Source organism: Propithecus coquereli, unplaced genomic scaffold, assembly GCF_000956105.1.
Source record: "Propithecus coquereli isolate 6110/MARCELLA unplaced genomic scaffold, Pcoq_1.0 Scaffold88, whole genome shotgun sequence".
In the NCBI taxonomy this organism is placed as follows: Eukaryota; Metazoa; Chordata; class Mammalia; order Primates; family Indriidae; genus Propithecus; species Propithecus coquereli.
Window position 1 is genome coordinate 9,673,623 of NW_012155062.1, and position 24,734 is coordinate 9,698,356.

At 37.1% G+C, this 24,734-nt stretch overlaps 1 protein-coding gene across 1 annotated transcript in view; it reads left to right on the plus strand.

Annotated features, from left to right (window-relative positions):
- The window catches only part of CCDC138 (coiled-coil domain containing 138), a 168,984-nt gene that overhangs the window by 99,763 nt on the left and 44,487 nt on the right, over window positions 1-24,734 (plus strand). Inside the window, exons 9-10 of the mRNA XM_012664265.1 lie at window positions 10,461-10,577; window positions 14,753-14,945. Coding sequence (XP_012519719.1) covers window positions 10,461-10,577; window positions 14,753-14,945 — 310 coding nt within the window. The remainder of the gene's footprint in view (window positions 1-10,460; window positions 10,578-14,752; window positions 14,946-24,734) is intronic.

Consider the following 24,734-nt stretch of genomic DNA (forward strand, 5'->3'; position numbering starts at 1 on the left):
TTAAGGTAGGGGAATGTTGCCTACTGGAATGCATGGGCCAGATAGAGGAAGTCTAACTCTGGATTGGTTTGTTTGTATATCAAAGGCATGCTCTAGGCTAAGCACTTTGCCGTATCTAAGAATTGGCTGGCCCAGGGAAGGACAGTCTCCCCAGCTAGAAGGGTTTTATAAGATGTCAAAACATCATAAAATACAGAAAATAAAAATATATTTATACAATATGCTTATAATCTTTAGTCCATTGAGTATATATACTGTTGACATAGCCATTTCCCTATTGCTATACAATAAAGTTACTTCTAGGTCTGTACTCTTATAAACAATGTAACAATAATATCTTTGTACATGTGCTTTGGAAGGATATATTTTAGATGATTTTCTTAGGATAGTATCCCAGAAGTGGGAGTATTGCATCGGAGCCTTAGAATGCATCATTATGGTTTTGAAATCATTTAGCAAAATGATATACTTTTTTTTTTTTTGGAGACAGAGTCTCTTTCTGTTGCCCGGGCTAGAATACTGTGGCGTCAGCCCAGCTCATAGCAACCTCAAACACCTGGGCCCAAGCAATCCTTCTGCTTCAGCCTCCCAAGTAGCTGGGACTACAGGCATGCACCCGTATGCCCGGCTAATTTTTTCTATATATTTTTAGTTGTCCAGCTAATTTCTTTCTATTTTTAGTAGAGATGGTTCTCACTCTTGCTGAGGCTGGTCTCAAACTCCTGACCTTGAGTGACCCTCCTGCCTCGGCCTCCCAGAGTGCTGGGATTACAAACAATGAGCCACCATGCCCGGCCAAAATGATATACTTTTGAAGCAAAGTTCATAGACGTATTTTGAATCTTTTTGTTCTTTTTACAAATTAACATGTTAATTAAGATATTTGTGCAATGTAGACGTAAATAGGAAAGTAACTATTACTTTAATTATTAAAATTCTCAATATTTTATTTTCTATTTTTAATTATTTTTTTCTTTCTTTCTCTCCTTTCTTTTCCTTCCTTCCTTCCTTTCTTTCTTTCTTTTCTTTCTTTTCTTTGTTTTTCTTTCTTTCTTGAAACAAGGTCTCATTCTGTCACCCAGCCTGGAGTGCAGTGGTGCAGTCATAGCTCAATGCAGCCTCATAACTCCTGGGTTCAAGTGATCCTCCCACCTCAGCCTCCTGTGTAGCTGGGAGTGCAGGCACACACCACCAGGCCTGGCTATTTTAAAAAATTTTTGTAGAGATGGGGTCTCACTTTGCACAGGCTGGTCTCAAACTCCCAGCTTCAAGCAATCTTCCCAAAATGCTGTGATTATGGGCATGAGCCACCGCGCCCAGCCTCCATTTATTTTTTATTTGTATATATTCATGGGTTACAAGTGCAATTTTGCTACATTGATATATTGCATTGTGGTGAAGTCTGGGCCTTCAGTATATACATCAGTGAAGCAACATTGTACTTGCCAAGCAACCCCCATCATCCACCCCCTTCCCAACCCCCTACCCCTCCCAGTCTCCATTGTCCATCCTTCCACACTTTGCTTCCATGTGTACACATTATTTATCTCCTTCTTATAAGGGGGAAAATGTGGTATTTGTCTTTTTGTATCTGAGTTATTTCACTTAAGATAGTGGCCTCCATTTCCATCCATGTTGCTGCAAAAGACACGATTTCATTCTTTTTTATAACTGAGTAGTATTCCATTGTGTATATATACCACATTTTAAAGAAAATGTCTTCTGTTGATGGACACTTAGGTTGATTCCATATTTTTGCTATTGTGAATAGTGCTGCGATAAACATATGAGAGCAGGTATCTTTTTTATATATTGATTTCTTTTCTTTTGGGTCGATACCCACAAGTGAAATTGCTAGATCTTATAGTAATTCCATTTTTAGTTCTTTGGGAAATCTCCATACTGTTTTCCATAGAAGTTGCACTAATTTACATTCCCACCAGGAGTCTAAGAGTTCCCTTTTCTGTACATCCTCACCAACATTTGTTGTTTTTTGTCTTTTTAATAATAGCCATTCTGATTAGTGTAAGATGACATCTTATTGTGGTTTTAATTTGTATTTCTCTGATGGTTAGTAATATTGAACACTTTCTTATGTGCTTTATGTGCTTTTTGGCCATTTGTTTTCTTTTGAAAAATATTTATTCAGATCCTTAGCCCACTTTTTTTTTTTTTTTTTTTTTTTTTTGAGACAGAGTCTTGCCCTGTTGCCTGGGCTAGAGTGTAGCTTAGCCCACTTTTTAATAGGGTTATTTTTTTTCTTGTTGTTGTTGAGTTGTTTTGAGTTCCATATGAATTCTGGATATTAGTCTCCTCTCAGATGTGTAGTTTGTAGATATTTTCTCCCTTTCTTTGGGTTGTGTGTTCACTATGTTGGTTGTTTATTTTGCTGTGCAGAAGCTTTTTAGTTTCAGTCCAATTTTTGTTTCTGTTGCCTGTGCTTTTGAGGTTTTAGTCATGGATTCTTTGCCTAGACCAATGTCCAGAAGAGTTTTCCCTAGCTTTTTTTCTCAGGTCCTACATTCAGGTCTTTAATCCATCTTGAGTTGATTTTTGTATGTGGTGAGAGATAGGGGTCCAGTTCCATGCTTCTGCATATTGCAGTCCAATTTTCCCAGCACCATATATTAAAAAGGATGTTGTTTTCCCAGTGTATGTTCTTGTCGGCTTTGTCAGTCATCAGTTGGCTATAAGTACGTGGCTTTATTTCTGGGTTTTCTATTCTGTTCTGTTGATCTATTTGTCTGTTTTTATTATACCAGTACCATCGTATATCTTTGTAGTATAAGTTGAAGTCAGGCAATGTGATGCCTCCAGCTTTGTTCTTTATTCTCGAGATTGCTTTGGCTATTTGGGCTGTTTTTATTCCATATGAACTTTAGAATTGTTTTTATAGTTCTGTGAAAAACAACATTGGTATTTTGATAGGAATCACATTGAATCTATAGATTGCTTTGGGCAGTATGGTTATTTGAACAATATTGATTCTTCCCATCCATGAACATGGAATGTTTTTCCATTTGTTTGTGACTTCTTCCATTTGTTTCATCAGTATTTGATAGTTTTCCTTTAGGAGATCTTTTACCTCTTTGGTTAAATACATTCCTAGGTATTTTTTTATGTTTTGCAGATAATGTAAATAGGATTGCCCCTTGATTTGGTTCTCTACTTGTTTGCTATTGGTGTATAGGAATGCTGTATGTTGATTTTTGTCTCCTGAAACTTTACCGAATTCGTTTATCAAATCTAAAAGTGTTTTGGCGGAGTCTTTAAAGTTTTCTAGATATAAGATTATATGATCAATGAACAGGGACAACTCGACTTCCTCTTTACCAGTCCGAATGCCTTTTATTTTTCTCTCCTGCCTGATTACTCTGACAAGGACTTGTAGTACTATGTTTAATAAGAGTAGTGAAAGTGTGCATCCTTGTCTTGTTCCAGTTCTTAAGGGGAATGCTTTCTACTTTTCCCCATTAAGTATAATGTTGGTGGTGGGTTTGTTGTATATGGCTTTTATTATTTTCAGATATGTTCCTTCAATGCCTAGTTTACTGAGTAGTTTTTATCATGAAGGGATGCTGAATTTTACCTAATGCTTTTCTGCATCTGTTGAGATGATTATATGATTTTTGTCCTTAATTTTGTTTATACATGACACTTATTGATTTGTGTATGTTTAACCACCCTTGCATCCCTGGTGTAAAACCCGTTTGATCATGGCGTATTATCTTTTTGAAGTGCTGTTGGATTTGATTTGCTACTATTTTTTGAGCATTTTTGCATCTGTGTTCATCAGGGATATTGGTCTATAGTGTTCTTTTTTTATTGTGTCCTTGTCTGGTTTTGAAATGAGTTGGGGAGAATTCCCCCTCCCTTAATTTTTTGGAACAGTTTCAGGAGGATTGGTACTAGTTCTTCCTTATATGTTTGGTAGAATTCAGCAGTGAATCCATCTGGTTCTGGACTTTCTTCTGTTGGAAGATTTTTTTTTTTATTATTATTACTTATTGAATCTTGCTACTCATTAAAGGTCTGTTCAGGATTTTTGCTTCTTCTTGGTTCTAATTCTATCTCAGGAGGCTGTGTGTTTCCAGGAATTTAGCAATTTCCTCTAGGTTTTCTAGTTTGAGAACATATAGTTCATAACAGTCTCTGATGATCTGTTTAAATTTTTTTTTTTTTTTTAAGAGATAAGGTATCGCTTTGTTACCCAGGCTGGAGTGCAGTGGCATGATCATAGCTCAATGTAACCTTGAACTCCTGGGCTCAAGCCATCTTTCTGCCTCAGCCTCCTGAGTAGCTAGAACTATAGGTACCACCACACCCAGTTAATTTTTAAATTTTTTGTAGAGACAAGATCTTGCTATGTTACTGTTAGGTCCAGAGCCAAGAGAGACACACTCAGGTAAAGAAAAATGCTGTTTATTTTGAGCATCTGGGTGCAGATGGTGGAGGCAAAAAAGCATCCATCCTGAGGGAGGGAAAAGCGTTGGATTTTATAAAGGGTTTTTCCAGGGGGAGTAACACCTGCACAGACAGGGGAGAGGGTCACTTCATCCTTATCAGGGGGGACAGGAATGCCAGTCACTGCATCTGTCTGTGGTTGAAGTTAGATTTATAACCTTGGACTCTCCAGACTCCTCTGGCTTTTGTTTCACAGGCTTTATGATATTTTTTGGGTTCCCACCTGGAACAAACCTAAGAGTTACGCAGACTGGTCTCAAAATCCTGGCCTCAAGCAGTCCTCCCGCGTCAGCCTCCCAAAGTGCTTAGATTATAGGCATGAGCCACTATGCCAAACCTCTGATGATCTTTTGTATTTCCGTGGTATCAGTTGTAATGTTTCCTTTATCATTTTGGAGTCTAAAATTCCCTCTTAGCACTGCTTTTACTGTGTCCCGTAGTTTTTTGTATATTGTGTTTTCATATTGGACTTTCTTTTTCTGTCTTTTTGTCTTTTTGGTTTGATGAAATTCTGTCATGTTGCCATTTGATTCCTTTCTTCCTCCTTTGTGTGATTTTTAGACAGGCTTTGTAAGACCTGTGAGTTTTGTTTTCATGATGGTGAACATGGACCTTTCGTTTCCATGTTTAAAACCTCTTTTAGCATCTTCTGTAGGGCTGGTCTGTGTGGCAAATTCCCTCAGTATTTGCTTGTCTGGGAAACACTTTATTTCTCCTTCATTTATGAAGCTTATTCTGGCAGGATGCAAATTCTTGGCTGAGTGAAACTAGATTCCTATGTCTCATCATAACAAAAATTAAGTAAAGATGGATTAAAGACTTAAATGTAAGACCTGATACCATAAAAATTCTAGAAGAAAACTTGGGAAAAACTCTTCTGAACATTGGCCTAGGCAAGGAATTTATGACTAAGACCCCAAAAGCATACACACAAAAAAAACAAAAATAAATAAATGGGTCTTAATTAAATACTTCTGCACAGCAAAAGAAATGACCAACAGAGTAAATAGACCACTTACAGAATGGGAGAAAATATTCCAAAACTATATATCTGACAAACGGCTAATATCCAGAATCTACAAGAAACTCAGACTTATCAAGAAGAAGAAAACAACCCAGTTAAAAAGTGGGCAGAAGACATGAACAGACATTTTTCAGAAGATATATAAATGGCCAACAAATATATGAAAAAATGCTCAACATCACTAATCACCATGGAAATTCAAATTAAAACCACAATGAGATACCACCCTACTCCTGTCAGAATGGCCATTATTAAAAAGTCAAAACACAATAGACGTTGGCAGTGATTTCATTGAAAAGGGAACGCTTATACACTTTTGGTGGGAACATAAATTAGTATAACCTCTATGGAAAACAGTAATCCCACTATTAGGTATCTATCCAAAGGAAAAGAAGTCATTATATCAAAAAGACATATGCACTTGTATGTTTATCGCAGCATAATTCATAATTGCAGTGATATGGGATCAACCTAAGTGTCCACCAGCTGATTTGTAGGTAAAGAAAATGTGTGTGTGTGTGTGCGTGTGTTTGTGTGGGTGTATGTGGGTGTGTGTGGGTGCGTGCGCGCGCACACATATGTGTATACTGTATCCCATGGAATACTATTCAGCCGTCAAAGAGAATAAAATAATGCCTTTTACAGCAACTTGGATGGAACTGGAAGCCATAATCCTAAGTGAAGTATCTCAGGAACAGCAAAAGATACTGCATGTACTCACTTATAAGTGGTAACTAAACGATGGGTATACATGATCACACAGAGTATTATAATGGACTTTGGAGACTCAGACAAGGTGAGGGTGAGAGGCAGCTTAGGTATAAAAAATTACCTTTTGGATACAGTGTATATTATTTGCATGACAGGTACACTAAAAGCCCTAACTTCTCTGTTATACAGTTTATCTGTATACAAAAAACCCACTTGCACTCCCTAAAACTATTGAAATAAAATAACGTAGATTTTTAAAAAATTCTTGGCTAACAGTTTTTTTCTTTCAGCACTTTCTAAATGCTATCCCATTCTTTTCTGGCTTGTACGGTTTCTGTTGAGAATTCTGCTGTTTGTCTGATGGGGTTTTCTTTATAGGTGAGTAGAGGCTTTTCTGCTTGCTATTTTTAAAATTCTTTCTTTCACTTTGATGTTAAACATCCTGAATATAATATGCTGCGGTGAAGTCCTTTTTGCAATGTATTTGTGTGGGAATCTCTGGGACTCCTGTATCTGGATGTCTAACTCTCTTGCTAGACATGGGAAATTTTCACGATTATTTCCTTAAACAATTTTTAATCTCTCTTTTCATTGGGAATACTGATAATTCATGAATTTGGTCACTTTAGGTAATCTCAGTCCCAAATGTCTTGAAGACTTTGTTCATTCTTTTTAATTCTTTTTCTTTATTTTTGTCTGTCTGGATTATTTCAATGGACCTTTCTTCAAGTTATGAGATTAATTCTTCTGCTTAGTCCAGTCTATTCTTGAAGCTTTTGAATGTATTTTGTATTTCCTTTAGTGAGTTTTTCAGTTCCAAAGTTTTTTTTTAAGACATCTGTCTCCTTGGTAAATTTCTCATTCATATTCTGAAATGATTTTCTGATCTCTTTGTATTGGTTTTCAGATTTCTCTTGAATCTCACTGAGCTTTTTTAAAGTGAATATTTTAAATTCTTCATCTGGAATTTCAAGTTCTTTTTGATTGGGATCTGCTTTGGGAAAAACATTCCTCAAACCATGCTTTCCTCTAAACTCTACAACAATCAAATCAACACAGAAGAAGACTTCTGTGACCAAATGTGGAGTTTTCCCCCACACACCAAGCAATGGACAATAGCTGGGTGTCCTCTAATTCAATTCTGACACTATCACCTGGAAATAGGTCAGATCGCACAGGGTAGGGGCTCAGTCCCCAGCCTCCTCCACCCCCAGACAGCACTTGCAAGTCCTGGCCTCCAGAACTTCTGACTGACCGGCTTCAAGTTGTGTTTCCCACAATCCTCTCCCTCTTTGGGTTCGATTAATTAGCCAGAGTGGCTCACAGAACTTGAAAACACATTTACTGATTTATTATAATGGATATTACAAAGGATACAGATGAAGAGATGCATAGGATGAGGTATGGAGGAAGGGGCATGGGGTTTCTATGCCCTCCCTGGGCACACCACCTTCCAGGAATCTCCTCATGTTCAGCTACCCATAAGCTCTTTGAACCTAGTCCTCTTGGTTTTTTATGGACGCTTCATTACATGATTGACAACCATGTAGAAATGTGATTGGACAAAAAGCACATGATCTGAACCCAGCAAGACCTGTCCAGATTCTTTCTGGCCTCTCTGTGTAACATTCCTTCTTCCAGGGTATGGAGCAGGACCCTCTCTCAAATAAGGGTCTTTTGAGTCCTGCCTTGGGCAGGTGAAAGAATGACAGGAGAAGGTCAGAGAAAGATTCTATCCCTGAGGCCTGTTCTTGAGGTCTAAAGTGCCACGACATTATAACAAGGAATATGGGAGTTATGAAACGCTGTAAGAACTGTGGATGAAAACCTATATATACATCATAACCCCACAGGATCTGTTGGACAATTATTGTGATCCTTTGGTAGAGTCATATTTCCTTGCTTTTTCATGTTTTCTTTGTCCTTCCATTTATATCCATTTATAGCCACTTCTTCTGAGTTTTTTGAAATTGCTTTCATAGGAGAGAATTTTTCTGAAGATGTATATATGTTATTGGTTGAGTAGACATTTGGCTTTGGTTTTGCAGGTCCACTGTAGCGAGATCTTTATATGATTTCTTCAACAGTATACAGGGTCAGTGGTATCTGTGACTTCCTTGGTGGTGTAGGGTACAGTTATTAATTGAGGTTATGGTCAAGATTTACTGGGGACTTGGATGCCAGCTGAGCCAGTCTTTGGGCCATGGTGATGGCAGCAGTTGCCTGAGTGTGTCTGTTTTTAGGCCCCAAAGCAGCTTAGCCTGGTACCACTGTTAGTGGGTCTTGAGGGCCAATTCTCAGGCCTCCAGGTGGCTTGCTCAGAAATTAGTAGTGGGAGCAGTGGGCCAGGTTTGTGGGTAGATCATCAGGGCCCTTGGCAGCATGTGTGATGTGAGTGATGGCGGTAGTGGTGGTAGGGCAACCTCCGGAGAGTCAAAGGGTCCACAGAGTTGCTGGTAGCTATGATGGGTTGAGTAGGCTAGTCTCCAGTTCCATGGCTGCCTGTAGCAGGGAAGTGGGTATGGTCCTGAGTGTGCTTAGTAGAACTTGGTCTTCCCTGTCCTTCCCTAGCCAAAGTGGCTGCCGCAGCTTCGTTGCCTCAAAGTTGGCTGGAGGGCAGGGCGCAGCCTAACGTTAAACTCTCAAAGTGGCACCATCTGTGGGCCTGTGACCAGAGTGGAGAGGCCCTGATCAGGCAAGCAACATGGGCAGGAAGTGGAAAGTGCAGTCTACCTGTTACTTGTTCTCATGGCATCCCGTTGCATGTCAGTGGGTATTGTCCTAGATATGCGTGAGAGAGCCTGCTTTCTGGTGTCTTTCCTTGACTGAATGGCAGCTGCTACAGCACCAGCCTGACCTTGGCCCAAGGGCCAGACACAACCTAGTGTTAGACTCTCAAAATGACACCTTGGGCCTGCTGTCAGAGAGGGTGGAGCCTCTTTCAGGCAAGCAGGATGTGCAAGAAGCTGTGGAGAGTCTTTTGTCTAATAGCAGCTGACTGCTGGGTGGTGGGTATTATCCTAGGTGTGTCTGGGAGAGCCTGGTTTCCCTGTCCCTCTTCGGCCAGGTGGCAGCTATAGCTTTTGGCCCAAACTTGGCCTGAACTCAGCTCAAGGGCAGGGCACAGCACAGTGTCCAGCATTAAACTCTCAAAATGGCACCTTGGGCCTGCCATCAGAGAGGATGAGGCCCCTTCCGGGCAAGCAGTGTGGGCAGGAAGCTGTGTGGAGTACAAATTGCTCATGTCTCAGACAGTCTCAACAGCAGCCTGCAGCAGGGTAATGGGGACCTTCCTAGGGTTGTATGGGAACCCCTGTCCCCTGTCTCCTCAGAGTAGTGCAGCAGTAGCAGCCATGTCTGTAGACCCTGCGAGGCTCTTAAAATGGTGCCCAGCTGCAGGTGCTGTAGGCTTGGATACCTATGGGATTTTGCATGGGTTCCCTTTCTGGAACAGCATCTCTGTGCAATCTCTAGGCAGCATCCCTATGTTAGGCCCAAGGCCTGCATGAGTCAAAATACTCTGTCATAGCCAAGATTGTAGAAGCCCGTTTTGGAGTGTGGAGCCCTGGGGTTTCTCACTTACTGTTTCCCCATGTCCAGGAGCTTCTCCTGGCTCTCACCCAGTCCCCAGCCAGGCAAACTGCCTTGAACCCTCTCCTTACTTTTGGTTCTTCCCATCACTCCTCTGATGAATCTAGGCTTTCTCTCCTAGATGATCTGTTCAAAATGTATCTACTTACTATTATAGTTCTTCTTTGTGGAGGAGGCATATGCTACCTGTGTTTAGTCAGCTGTCTTGATCCTATCGCTTTAATATTTTTTTTAGATTCTTTCATATGTCTCATTTCCATTATAATTCATATAGCCATATTTTATATATTGGAATCTTTATTCCATTTGCTCTTTTGTAACCAGCTTTTTTCATCCCAGAATAAGCCATGGCAATAAATTTAAACCTAGGTTAATCATTTTTCATAGTTGTTTATATACTATAAATTTATTTAACCATTTAAGGAGACTATCTTGGTATAGGTTAATCTTCTTAAACTAGATGTCCTATTGCTGGACAAAAGGAAATACATATTTAAAATTTCAAATATATATTGCCAGATTGTATTACATATGGTTTTAAAATGAAGATTTTTTGTTGGAAAACTCCTCTTTTCTCTTTTTTTTAATATAATTTCTAGAAAATTATGGTAATTGATTTCAGACATCTAAAAATACTGTGCCTTTATATTTTCCATCATTTTATCTTTAGCTTTTGCCTGTGATGACAGAGCAGCTACAGTGGATGCCATTTGTGAATGCCAAACTTCACGAGCCCTTTGTAAAATTTATATATTGGTCACTAAGGCAGCTAGATGCTGGAACACAGGTAATTGATTAATAAGAATCTATCTTCAAGTAATATTCTATTTAATATTATTTCTCTCGATTTTGTTCTTTCACAATGTTTTTTTTGCATGTGTTCTCTTTATGTTTTGGAATAATCTTCTCTACCTGTAAGATATCTTGCTGGGATTGTGATAGAGATTGCATTAAACCTGTGTATCAATTTGCGAAGAATTGACATCTTTACTGTGTGAGTCTCCCAATTCATGAACAAAAAATGTCTCTTCATTTATTAAAACTTGGATTTCTTTCATCAGTGTTGTATAGTTCTCAGCATAAAATTCCTGCGCTTTCTTTTTTTAGATTTTCAGCTGAGTATTTGAGTTTTTTGAATGGTTTTAATTGGTATTATCTTTTTAATTTTGATGTTCATGTGATCATTGATACTATATACAAATGTAATTGATTTTTCAGTTTATTTTGTATCCTGTGACCTTGACCTAATTAACTTCAGGAGTTTTCTTGAAGATTCCTTTGGATTTTCTACAGACTATCAGTGTTATATGCAAATAGGGACTTTTTTTGTTTTCTATATATATGCCTTTAATTTCCTTTTCCCTTCTTTTCAATAGCTAGAATTTCTACCAGAATGTTGAGTTTGAGTGGTGAGAGCACACATCCTTCCCTTGTTCCCCATCTTAGGGGGAAATATTCAATCTGTCACCATTAAGTATAATATTAGTTGTAGTATTTTTATAGATGCTTTTTTATCAAGTTTAGTTAGTGTTCCCCCTTTTTACTGTTTTTCTGGGGTTTTTATCATGAATGAGTATTGAATTTTTTCAAATGCTTTTTCTGCATTGGTTGATAAGATCATGTGATTTTTTTTTTCATCTTTACCTTGTTAATATGGTAGATTACATTCTCTTTCAAATATTGAATCAGCCATGTATCCCCAAAAGAAAGCCACTTGGTTGTGGTGTTTAATTCTTTTTATATATTGTGGAATTCTGTTTGCCAATATTTTGTTAAGGAATTTTGCATCTCTATTAATGAGAGATATTGGTCTATAGTTTTATTTGTTTTAAACTAACTGTCTAATTTTGTAGGAGGGTAAGCTAGGTTCATAAAATGAATTGGAAAGTATTCCATCCTTTTTATTTAGGGAAGAAATTATATAGAGTTAGTGTTTCTTCTTCTTTAAACATCTGGTAGAATTCTCCAGTGAAACTGCCCAGACCTGCGTAGATTTCTTTTGGGGGAGGTTTTAAATTATGAATTCAAGTTCCTTAATAGCTATAGAGCTCTTCTAATTAAGAATACATATTAGTGATTTCTAATAGTTGGTGCTTTTTGAGTAATTGAACCATTTTGTCTAGTCAAATTTATGTGTATAGAGTATTTCATAGTATTCTCTTATTATCGTTTTGGTATCTTCATTATCTGTAGTGATAGCCCTGTTTCATTTCTGATAAGGGTAATTTGTGTCTTCTTTCTTTACTTTGTCATTTCTGCTAGAAATTTATCTATTTTATTGATCTTTCAAAGGATCATGTCTTTGTTGCATTGATTTTGTTCTAGTTTTCTGTTTTCAATTTCATTGATTTCTTTATTATTTCCTTACTTCTGCTTGCTTTGGATTTATTTTCCTCTCCCTTTTCTAGGTTACTGAAGTAAAAACTTAGATTATTGACTTGAGACTTTTCTCCTTTTTTCATATGTACATTTAGTGTTATTTTTCTTGTCAGCCCTGCTTTAAGCATGTTTCACAAATTTTGATATGTTGCATTTTCATTTACATTCAATTTCATGCATTTTTTAATTTCCATTGATACTTCCTCTTTGATCCATGAATTATTTAGTAGTTTGTTGTAAGTCATTTTGTTATCTTTCCGTTTTTCTGGTTTAGTTATATTGTTGAGGTTGTTTTATGGTTGAGGATATGTATTCTGTTGTTGGGTGGTTTGTTGCATAAATGTCAGTTTGATCCTATTGGTTTATGGTGTTTGTGAGTTGTTTTATATCCTTGCTAATATTTTATCTAATTGTCCTATTAATTGTTGAGAAATGGCTATTGAATTCTCCAGCTATCATTATAGATTTAATATGTTTCTCCTATTAGTTTCATCTGTTTTTGCCCTACATATGTTGTTACTATGTTGCTTGGTGCATATACATTTAGGATTGTTATATTTTCTTGGTGGATTGGCCCTTTTACCATTTTATAATGTCCTTCTATGTCTTGGATGGTTTTCTTTGCCTCTGAAGTCACTTTATCTGATATTAATATAGCCACTCTGCTTTCCTTTAATTCATGTTATCATGATATATCTTTTTCCATTCTTTTGCTTTGACATAGTTATATCATTACATTTGAAATGAGTTTTTTTTATAGGCAGCACGTAGCTGGGTTCTTTGGGATTTTTTTTATTGTTTACTTGCTTTTTTTTTTTTTTTTTTTAAGAGATTGGGGGGATGTCTCACTATGTTGCTCAGGCTGGCTTCAAACTCCTGGACTCAAGTGATCCTCCTGTTTCAGCCTCCTGAGTAGCTAGGAGTACAGATGTGTACTATAAGTAGAAATTTGAAATATTTTTTCTGTTATCTTTTTCACACAAAGGTTTTAAAACACACATGTATTATTTTTTAAAATCTTGACACTATATATATATATATGCATATATATACACACACACATATATGTGTACATACACTTTGTTTTATTTTTAAAGAGATAGTGTCTTAATCTGTCACCTAGGCTGGAGTGCCCTGGCATGATCTTAGGTCAATATAACCTCAGAATCCTGGGCTCAAGGGATCCTCTTGCCTCAGCCTTCCCAATAGCTAGGACTACTGGCATGTGCCACCGCACCCAGCTAATTTTTTAAATTATTTTTTTGGTGGAGTCAGGGCCTTGCTGTGTTTCCCAGGCTGGTCTCAAATTCCTGGCCTCAAGCAATCATCCCATCTTGGCCTCCCAAAGTGCTAGGATTACAGGTGTGAGCCAACATGCCCAGCCAACAGTAAGTTAGGTTGCACTACTTGTGCCTCTCACCACCCAATCATTTGGCTTTTGATATCCACAAAATCTCAGTATATTTGTTTCTGATTTTAGATCCTGAAATTCAAAAGCTGAAACTTGTTATCCACATTGCAACATAAATACTGAATTGGGAACCAGTTGGTCACAAATTCCCATGCTACAAAACTCAATGACAGAAGAGTCTGGTTTAAGCACACTCGTCTGCAACAGTTTGAAATGGTTTCCTTTCATTTGATTCTTAATGGATATGTGGAATGCCATTAGATTATATGTTATGTGGAATGCCATTAGATTATATGTTATTTTAGGGGTAGTTCTATGCTATTATTTCTGTTTTGTCCATTTTCTTGTTTTAGTTTATTCTCTGTGAGAATTATCCATGATTCTAACCCCAGCATTTTATTCTTTTGAAATTAATAGTTTTTAGAATCACTGTGTCATTTATGGTCAGAGTCAGCTGAAGGCAGTGAGGTTCTAGATGGTCATTTCCATATGTAAACACACTTAAGATGTACTGATAAGCCAGTTGTCAGTGATGGTGGAGAAATGAGGACCTGAGAGAATAGGTAGTTCATCTACTGTGGTCATATTTCTCTGTGCCAGAAATATAGCGTGATCTTATGTTCTTACATGTTTCAGAAAAATATAAAGTCATAGGTAAATAATTTCTTTAAAGTTGATTATAAAATTGTCACTTTTGGCTGGGCGCGGTGGCTCACGCCTGTAATCCTAGCACTCTGGGAGGCCGAGGCGGGCGGATTGTTTGAGCTCAGGAGTTCGAGACCAGCCTGAGCAAGAGCGAGACCCCGTCTTTACTAAAAATAGAAAGAAATTAGCTGGACAATTAAAATATATATATAAAAAAAAATTAGCCGGGCATGGTGGCACATGCCTGTAGTCCCAGCTTCTCGGGAGGCCAAGGCAGAAGGATCGCTTGAGCCCAGGAGTTTGAGGTTGCTGTGAGCTAGGCTGACGCCACAGCACTCTAGCCCGGGCAACAGAGTGAGACTCTGTCTCAAAAAAAAAAAAAAAAATGTCACTTTCCAATCTTGCATATATTCAACTTTTAATTAGCAAAAAAATTTACTTTTAGTTCCTATATTTGACTGTAGTACCTAAAATAGGTATTTTCTAAGCATGAATAAATATACAAAGATTGTATATATTTTTAACAGCATTCAACTATGACATCAACATTGAGGAGATTGGGTGAAGACATATTTAAAGGAGTAGTAACTAAAGGAAATCAGGATAATTTTTTAGAGCATTCTGTGGAGAATAAACCAAAGACAACTGCTTTCTTTAAGAGCTCCAATTTGCCACTGAGATTTTTATCAACATTAATTGTTCTCAAAACAGTCACTCAAGGTAAGCTTTCACATGTGCTTATGGTATAAATTTGGTAAACAGCTAGGAGAGAATTTTATATAATAAAGCTATTCTTTTGTAGTCACATATATTCTACATTTTTGGAATGAGATTTTGAGTTTTATAATGGCACATTGTAAAAAACTACTTTTATTTCCTGAATTTGAGAAATAGTTTTTAGTTGAATTATTGCCTCCTTCCTAGAAAGCCTGATTGATTCTCTTAGGTCATGTTTCCATAACACCCTTTGCTTACCACTATTGTTCTATTTGCCACATAAGATTCAAATTGCTGGTTTATTATTTACCACTAGTGAATGGCTTGGAAAACTGTAGTTCATGGGCAATCTTGCCCACCACTTATTTTCTAAATAATTTGTTAGGTATTGTCTATGACTCTTTTTGCCCTACAGTGACAGAGTTGAGTAGTTGGCAACAGAGACTGAGTGGCCTCCAAAACCTATATTATTATTTGGACCTTTACAGAAAAATTTATCAGTCCCTGCCCTAGTTTGTAAGTTTACTGAGGAGGAAACATGTCCTGTTTACCATTGTGTCTCCCTGCACCTAGCATGGTGCTTGGTGAATAAGGAAATGAATGAATTAAAAATAATCGTTCAGTCAAAGTTGGCCATACTTAATATGTAGCTATAACTAGTTATCTTTTTAGATTATTAAATATTATACTTTTTGTTAGTGAATTATGCTAATGCAGTCAATAAATATACCATCTTTTTATCTTTTTTGTTACATGACTCAGACTGGCTGTTTTTTTAAGTGAGCAATGACAGTAATTTAATTTGGCTTCTTTCTCTGAAGTATGTTTTATTTAGTCATTCCTGATGGTATGGACTTGATGAAAAAACAGAAAGCTGTATAACTTTGTCTTCGTAGTTATTTTTGCCTCCGTATGGTTATAGTTCTCAAAATTATAATGGACTGGGCAGTAAGTGTTTGAAAGCCCACTTATGAGAAGAGAATATTAGCCCAAAATAAAGTTCACCACAGACTTATCTCAGAAACTTAACACGCACACACACACACACACACACACAGAGATAAATAGACTCTAAATAGAGTTTTAGCTGGCAAACCATAGCCACACATTAAAAAGTATACATATTCACCAGAGATCGAGTAAGGTTAATATCAGAAATTCAAAGCCACTTTAACACAAGAAAAATTATTAGTCATTAATTATTTAAGAAAAATATTTAAAATCATATATCAACATATAACATCATTTGATAACATATATTGTTCAGTCCTGTGATAAAACTCTGAAAAAGGGAGGAATGCAATAAAGGATGTTTATTTGAAAAGAGAAAATAAAATAGATGGGAATTGACTGCTCCCTGTCACCGTTTCTGTGCAATACAGTATTGGACCTGCCAGCCATTTGTAATGAGCCATGAAAAAATAAAGTATGAATATTGGAAAGGAATAAGGAAAACTATTAATTTGTGGATACTCCATATAAATTGAAAGTATTTAAAGATATGTAGCAGGGCATAAAGATATGGATAAAAAAGGGATGAATAAATAGGTTGATAAAGATTGATGCTGAAGTTAAATGTCAGAAATAAAGGACTTTTATTCTTCTTACCTGCAAAGACCAAGTGTATTAAAAATTATAAGGTGTCCCACATGGCTTACTGTAACACCAGTTAAAATTCCAGTGTAGTTTTTGTGTCAATTGAGGAAGTGATAGTGAAGTTTATGTGGAAAAATAATTTCCAACAAATGTAACAATGTAAAACAAAACAGCAACACTGGGTCAGAGGCTTACCTTAGCAGACTTTAACACAATCATAATATGTAATAATAAAAAATGAGTAATAATTGATTTAATACATCAAAACAGTACAATTGGAATAGGAAGTCCAGAAATGTCTTAAAATTGGTACTTCATATTATTTATTGAATTAATGAATTTGATTGCTTCCCTGCACAAGTGATTTTTTTAAGAACATAGAATCATATCCAACATGATATGGATGATAGAATTAGTAGACAAGGACTTTAAAGCAGTTATTATAACTATATTCCATACGTTTAAGAAAATAGAGGAAAGCATGAGCCTGGTAAGTAGACATGTGGAAGATAAGGGGAAAAAAAAGATATCAGTCACATTTCTAGAGATGACAGTCACAATGCCTGGGATTAAAAATACACTAGAGAGAATTAGACATTGCAGACAAAAGACTAGTGAACTAGAATACGTAGCAATCAATAGAAACTGTCCAAAATGAATTGCACAGAGAAAAAAAACTGTGAAAAACAAAATATATATATGTCCTTAGAGTCCATGAAGAGGGAAGACAAAAAATATTTCAGAAATAATGGCCCCAAATTCTCCAAATGCTGTGAAAACTATAAACACAAACATAAGGAGCATGTCCAACTTGAGCTCCTGGTCACTCCTGTTCTTCTCCTTTCTTCCTTGGTCTTCTCTAGACATCTCAGTGTCACCTCTCTTCTCCATACCCTGTTGACCTCTGGTCACTGGAATTCAAGAATGTTGCCTAAATCCAGCTCTCCTGTTCACTTCCTCTCTCTGACCTTTCAGTGGCCTCATCACCTCTCCCTTGACCACAGACAAGTCATAACATATCTCCCTGACTTCATTCTCTGCCCTGCTAATTTCTCTTCATACTTGCTGTCAGCGATTCTCTCTCATAAGGCTCCTGCCTAGCAGATACCTTTTGCTGCATGCTCCTCAGCCTGGTGGCCTCAAAAAGGACCTGAGACTAATCACTGTGGAACAAGGAAGCGATATTAGAGTTCTCCTTTTTCTCATGGACTAGGCACGCCCAGCCTAGGCACAAGGGTCTCTTTTAAGCCAAAACCTGGTAGGTTCTACTATTATTCATCTACCACTTAGGGCTAAGGCACGAGCTGCTACTGTCAAGAAAGAAGCCCAGGCCGGGCGTGGTGGCTCACACCTGTAATCCTAGCACTCTGGGAGGCCGAGGCAGGAGGATCGCTTGAGCTCAGGAGCTCAAGACCAACCTGAGCAAGAATAAGATCCCATCTCTACTAAAAAAAAAATAGAAAAAATTAGCTGGGTGTGGTGGTACACACCTGTAGTCCCAGCTACTCAGGAGGCTGAGGGAGGAGGATCCCCTGAGCCCAGGAGTTTGAGATTGCAGTGAGCTAGGCTGACAGCACTGCACTCTACCCAGGGTGGCAAAGCAAGACTCTGTCTCAGAAAAAAAAAAAAATGAAAAGAAAGAAACCCAGATGCTGAGGGATCCAAGGGAAAAGAGCACTCCCCAACTGCTTGTCCTCTCTCCAGAGCTGCACGCAGGTAGGATGTGAGTCCTGGAGCTGTGAGAGGTTGCAAGTGAATACAGGTATAAAAGGAGCCTTGGTCTCAGTCATATCCCAGCATATGCCAGCACCTGGGAAGAAACATCAGAGCCAAATGGCCCTCAGAAGCTCTGTCGGACATTGTCCTGGTACAGGTGGTGAGAGCCAGGCCCAGAAAAGGAAGTGTCCTCTGTCAGACTCAGGGCTGCTAGTCCCATGTTTCCTGACAGATGAGGACCAGCACATTCACAGCCCTCACCCTAGGCGATTGTCTAGGTCCCTGAGGCAAGTTATGGAGGAATGGGGGGCCTGTTAAGAGACCCAGCAATGAGGAGTCCTGCTCTTAACAGTCTAATCTAATGCAGTTAACCTTAACACCCTCTTGGATGCTGAACACTAGAAAAAGCCTAATGGTATATATACACCAGGGTTTCTCAACCTCAGCACTATTGGCATTGAAGATTGTTTAGCAGCATCCTTGCCCTCTACCAACTAGATGCCAGCAGCACTCTCCCACTTGAAACAACCCAAATGTTTCCAGACATTATGATATGTCTCCTGGGGAACAAAACTGCCCCTATTTGAGACCACTGCTATACACCATTTAATCCTCACAGTAACAACAGACATTTCTATCCCAAGTTGCAAATGAAAAAACTGAGACTCAGAAAGGTTTCATTGGCTTGCCCAAGGTCACTAAGCAACTTGCAGAGCTCATATTTGAAATTGGGGCTTTTTGATTCAAAGTTTAGGGCGTTTTCCACTATATAACTCCATTTCCTGACTCAAGGATCAGCATTAAGTTGCTGCCTACCTCAGTCTCCTCCAAATGTAACCAAAAGGAAAATGTTTGAATTTGATTGGTAGAATAGAAGTGGATTGCATCTCTCCCTAAGTGGACTGTGGCCTTCAGAGGCCAAAGGTAGGACTTACCACATGGTACATCAAGCTCATGGGGCAGGCCATCCTTGTAGGAGCTATTGTCAGCACAACACCAACATTGCCAGGGTTCTAGGATGGCTGCCTGAGGAGCCCCTGGGATGTCATCCCCCCAGGCCTGCAACCACTAGGCAGTTGTTTGTCTTGCCCTTGTTGCCCCATAGCAAGCTCCTGGAACCTGTCCATCTTTATACCTACAGGGCATTGAGATGGAGCAGGCTGTACCTCTGGACAGCCCTCCCCCAAACCCCGAGTTGATCCTTTCCCACATCTGGCTGCCTGACTCATAGGGTGAGGCAAAAGAAGAACAATTTAATGGCTGTCGGCCTGTCTCCCCCAGTGTCAGGTTCACAAAGGGAAAAGAGCAAGGCTTGGTCTCTTGGTACAAATTCTTACAAATTCTGAGCAAGTGGTTTCATTTTAAAGCATTAATTTATTACCGTATAGTACAAAAATAATATTTCACATGGAAATAAGATGAGATATTGGTGGCTAAATGCCTGGCACAGTGTCTATTACATTTAATGTGTTCAATGAATTATTTGTTTAATAAAATTCTGAAACAACATGAGTAGGAGAAAAGTTTTGCTTGGCTTCCAGGTGTTTTAACTTACATGTAGGTTGGGTAGATAAATATATTAACATACATTTAATACATTTAAGTATTTTAAAACTTGTTTAAAAATAATATGTTCAAATACATATGAATTTAGATGCACATGGCAAGTCACTCTCCCACGTTTGAAGCAGCCCAGATATGATAGAGACAAACCCAAAAGGTAATGAAATTGCCTCAAACTGCATGCAGGTAGCAAGTTCAGAACATTTCCAAATGAGATGCCTTTGAAAGTTTTTTGGTGGACACTGAAGCAGTCAGCCCAAGAGAAAAAAAAAGGTTGTTTTCTGGGGGGTTCAGGGGAATAATTGACTGTTTAAATAAAAAATAGTAAGAATGTATTGGATTGTGGAGCTTATATGTAGAAGTAAAATGTTTTGGCAACAACATAATAAAGTCTAACAGGGCTGAAATAGAATTACAGTATAGTAAATTTCTTATACATGAAATGGTATATTACTTGAAAGTAGACTGTTATAACTTAAAAATGTTTATATATAAAACCTTAAACAATCACTAAAAAGATGTATAGCTAATATGCCAACAAAGGAGATAAACACTTCGATTGAAAGGCAGAGTTTATCTGATTGGATGAAAAAATAAGACCCAATTATATGTTGCTTATAAGGATCCCATTTTAAATATATGGACACAAATAGATTACAAGTAAACAAATGGAAAAGGATATGCCTTATTAACACTAATGAAGAGAAAGGTGAAATCACTATATTAATATTAGGCAAAGAAAGTTGCAAAGACTGTTTTCAGAGATAAAGAGGATCATTTCAAAATGATAAGTGGTCAATTCATCAAGAGAACATCATAATCCTAAACCTTTATATACCTAATAACCTGAAGGAAAAATTGATAGAACTGAAGGAAGAAACAAGTCCACAATAATGTCAGAAGTTCCAACATTTGTAAGTAATTGATAGAACAAGTTGGCAGAGAGTGAGTAAGGAATAGTAGACTTGAAGAACACTGTCAACCAACTTGGTCTATGTATAGGATAACCCACCTAACCACAACAGAATACACATTCTTTTTAAGTGCATATGGCATATTGGCAAGATAGACCGTATTTTAGGGCATAAAACGAATCTTAACAAATTTTAAAAGATTCAATACAAAGTATAAACTCTGGCCACAATGGAATTAAATTAGAAATAAATAACAGAAAGATATCTGGAAAATCCTCAACTATTTGGAAACTAAATAACATGCTTTTATGTAACCCACGGCCAAAGAAGAAATCAAAAGAAAAATTAGAAATTACTCTGAACCGAGTGAAAACATAGCATAACAAAATCTGTGGGATGTAGCTAAAGTAGTGCTCAAAGGGAAATTGATAGCGTTGAATGCCTTTAAATAGTAGAAAAAGGGTGGCAAATTAAATCCAATGCAAGCTGAAAGGTTATAATCAATATAGGAAAAGAAATCTGTGAAAAAATTTGAAAAATAATATAGAAAAGTTAGTGAAACCAAAGCTCTTTTATTAAGAAAACTGATAAATTGATAAACCTCTAGCCAGGCTGAGTAGGAAAAAAAGACATAATGTAAATTTACCATATCAGAAATGAGAGAGGGTGATCCTTAGGGATCCTATAGGCATTCAAAAAATAATAAAGGAATAGTCTAAACAATTTAATGCCAATAAATTTGACAATTTAGAGGAAATGGACACATTACTTGAAAGATGTAAAATACCAAATTTCACTTAAAAAGAAACGGATAACCTGAATGTACCTATATCTATTATCAAAATTGAATTTGTAGTTACAAAACTCCTCTTCAGGAAAATTACAGGCCCATATAGTTGCACAGGTGAATTCTACCGAGCATTCTATGCAAAATTCCAGACTAAAAATATGAAATACTTAGAGATAAACATGTGAGAGACAAAAGATGTAGCGTACACTAAAACTGTTAATATTAAGTATTCTCAGAGAATTTAAAGACCTAAATAAACGGAGAGAGATACACTTTGTTCATGGGTCAGAAGATTCAATGTTGTTAAGATGTCAGTTCTCCCGAAATTGATATATAGATTCAAAGCAATCCCAATCTGCCTAAGAACCCATTAGATTCTTAGGCAGAAATTGATAAGTTGATTATAAAGTTCAAGTAGAGAACTATCTCAGGAATGGAAAAATAAATACTACATGTTCTTATAAGTGAGAGCTAAATGAGGGGTAAAAATGGTCATAAAGTGGTGTAATGGACATTGAAAACTAAGAAGGGGAAAGGCTAGGAGGAGAATGAGGGATAAAAATCTACCCATTGAGTACAATGTACACTATTCTGGTGACGGGGACAGTAAAAGCCCTGACTTCAGCATTATATGTTATACAGTTCATTCATGTAACAAAAAACACTTGTACCCCCTAAATCTATTGAAATACAAATAAGAAGTTCACATAGAAATGCGGAGGACTTAGAATACTCAAAATAATTTTTTTTTTGAGAAAGAGTCTCACTCTGTTGCCCGGGCTAAAGTGCCGTGGCATCAGCCTACCTTACGGCAACCGCAAACTCCTGGGCTCAAGCAGTCCTTCTGCCTCAGCCTTCCGAGTAGCTGGGATGACAGGCATGCGTCACCATGCCCAGCTAATTTTTTCTATATATTTTTAGTTGTCCACTCAATTTCTTTCTATTTTTAGGAAGTGATATAATAGGGTCAAGAGGGTGAACTTTAAAAATTGATAGAGCTGGGCTAAATTAGACTGTGTCAAATGCTGGTTGTATTACCTTGGCACAATCATGTACAATATAATACATACTGCTATTTTTAACATTTGTCAGTCTCATTGGGTAAACATATTAATAGTTTCACATAATGATTTTTATTTGCATTTTGTTGACTGCCAGTGAGGTTGACCATCTTTTTATATGTTTTTTAGAAATTTTCATTTCTCTTCGGTAAATTTCCTGTTCATATCCTTGGTTTATTTTCTATTGGATGATTTCTCTTTTTATTTATTGGTTTTTTAACAAATAATATTGGTTCTGGCCAGGCACGGTGGCTCATCCCTGTAATCCTAGTACTCTGGGAGGCTGAGGCGGATGATTGCTTGAGTTCAGGTGTTCGAGACCAGTCTGAGCAAGAGCAAGACCCCATCTGTACAAGATATAGAAAAATTAGCTGGGCATCATGGCACGCACCTGTAGTCCCAGATACCAGGAAGGCTGAGGCAAGAGGATCGCTTGAGCCCAGGAGTTTAAGGTTGCAGTGACCTATCATGATACCACTGTACTCTAGCCCGGGTGACAGAGTGAGACTCTATCTCAAAAATAATAATAATACTAATGTAATAATATCGGTCTTTTTTGTGTCCTATGTGATGTAGATTTTTTCCAGTCTGTCATTTGTTTATGGTTTGTCTTGCCAAACCAAAATTTTAAATTTTTATTTAGTTAAATAATATCTATATGCTGTGATTTCTGAACTTCCTGTTTAAAAATTATATTCTAAATTTTCTATAATATTTTTCTCTTTTACATTTAGCTGTTTAATTCAGCTGAAATTTTAAAAATATGTGTGATGTGAGAGAAGTCTAATTAATTTAGTGTTTCCATATCAGAAATTTCTGATAACAATTCTTAGAGGTTTGTGCATATATATATATTTTTGTTTGTTGGTTTATTTGTTTGTTTTGGAGACAGGGTCTTCTTGCTTTGTTGCCTTTGCAAGAGTCATCATAGCTCACTGCAACCTCAAACTCCTGGGCTCAAGCAATCTCCCTACCTCAGCCTCCCAAGTAGCCGGGCTACAGGTGCACACCACCACACCTGGCTACTTTTTCTAATTTTTTGTGGAGATGGGGGTCTCACTCTTGCTCAGGCTGGTCTCAAACTCCTTCCTGGCCTCAAGCCATCCTCCCACCTTGGCCTCCCAAAGTGCTAGGGTTACAGGCATAAGCCACCATGCCTGGCTACATTAATGTATTTTTGTGCTGCCCAAAATATGGAACGCTTCATGAATTTGTGTGTCATCCTTGTGCAGTACGTTTATACATTTTTAAGACATTTATATTTTAAGAATATTTTTAGAAATATTTAATTACATAAGTAATAAATACATCTATTCTTTTTATTAAAACAGTGTGCAAAATATTTATACTTACCTCTCCATTCCCCTTCCCCCCATAAAAACTTGGGTGTTTTTCTGCAGAGAGAATTTTGGTGTACTTTCTTCTAGACCTTTTAAACTTTTGTATACATATATATGAACCTCTAGAAAACACATAATTACTTTGGGTTTATCTTCTTATTAAAAAAATTCCAATTATACCATGCTGCTCTGCAACTTATTGTTTTCACTCAACAATCTGTTTATAATTTATTTGCATTAACATAATATCTAGTGAATTATAAGCTTTCTATGATAATTGGTAAGAAAGGCACTAACCAGAGTTCACATAATGGTATATCTTGTCCATCCTAGTAACTTTTTGATTGTCTTATTTGTTTTTCTTAAGCATTTTGTCAAATTTCTAAGTTAATTTTTTAAAAGTTAAATTTCTTTTCAGCCAGTGATGTCTCTTTACAAAACTAGTGTAAGCATTTCTTTATCCTGTAGCCTTTTTGGAAAAGTCTTCATGAGAAGATAGACAACTTCTAATAGACTTTAGTTAGATTTTTTATTGTTGTTGTTTCCTATTTCTGAAAAGTGTTTATGTTTAAAAAGTTAACTTTTTAAACTTTTTAACTTTAGGATATGAAATGGAAGTTGAAAAATAAGACTAAATAATTCTTCATTAATTTATCATTTTAAAAGACATATACATTGATTTTTACCTTTCATCTAAGTACACAATTATGAACACACAATTGATATTCTCTTAGTTTGAAAAATTATTCAGATGTTCATTCTGATAGCGAAAATGGCTTTAAAACATTTTTATTAAAGAGATAGCAAACAAA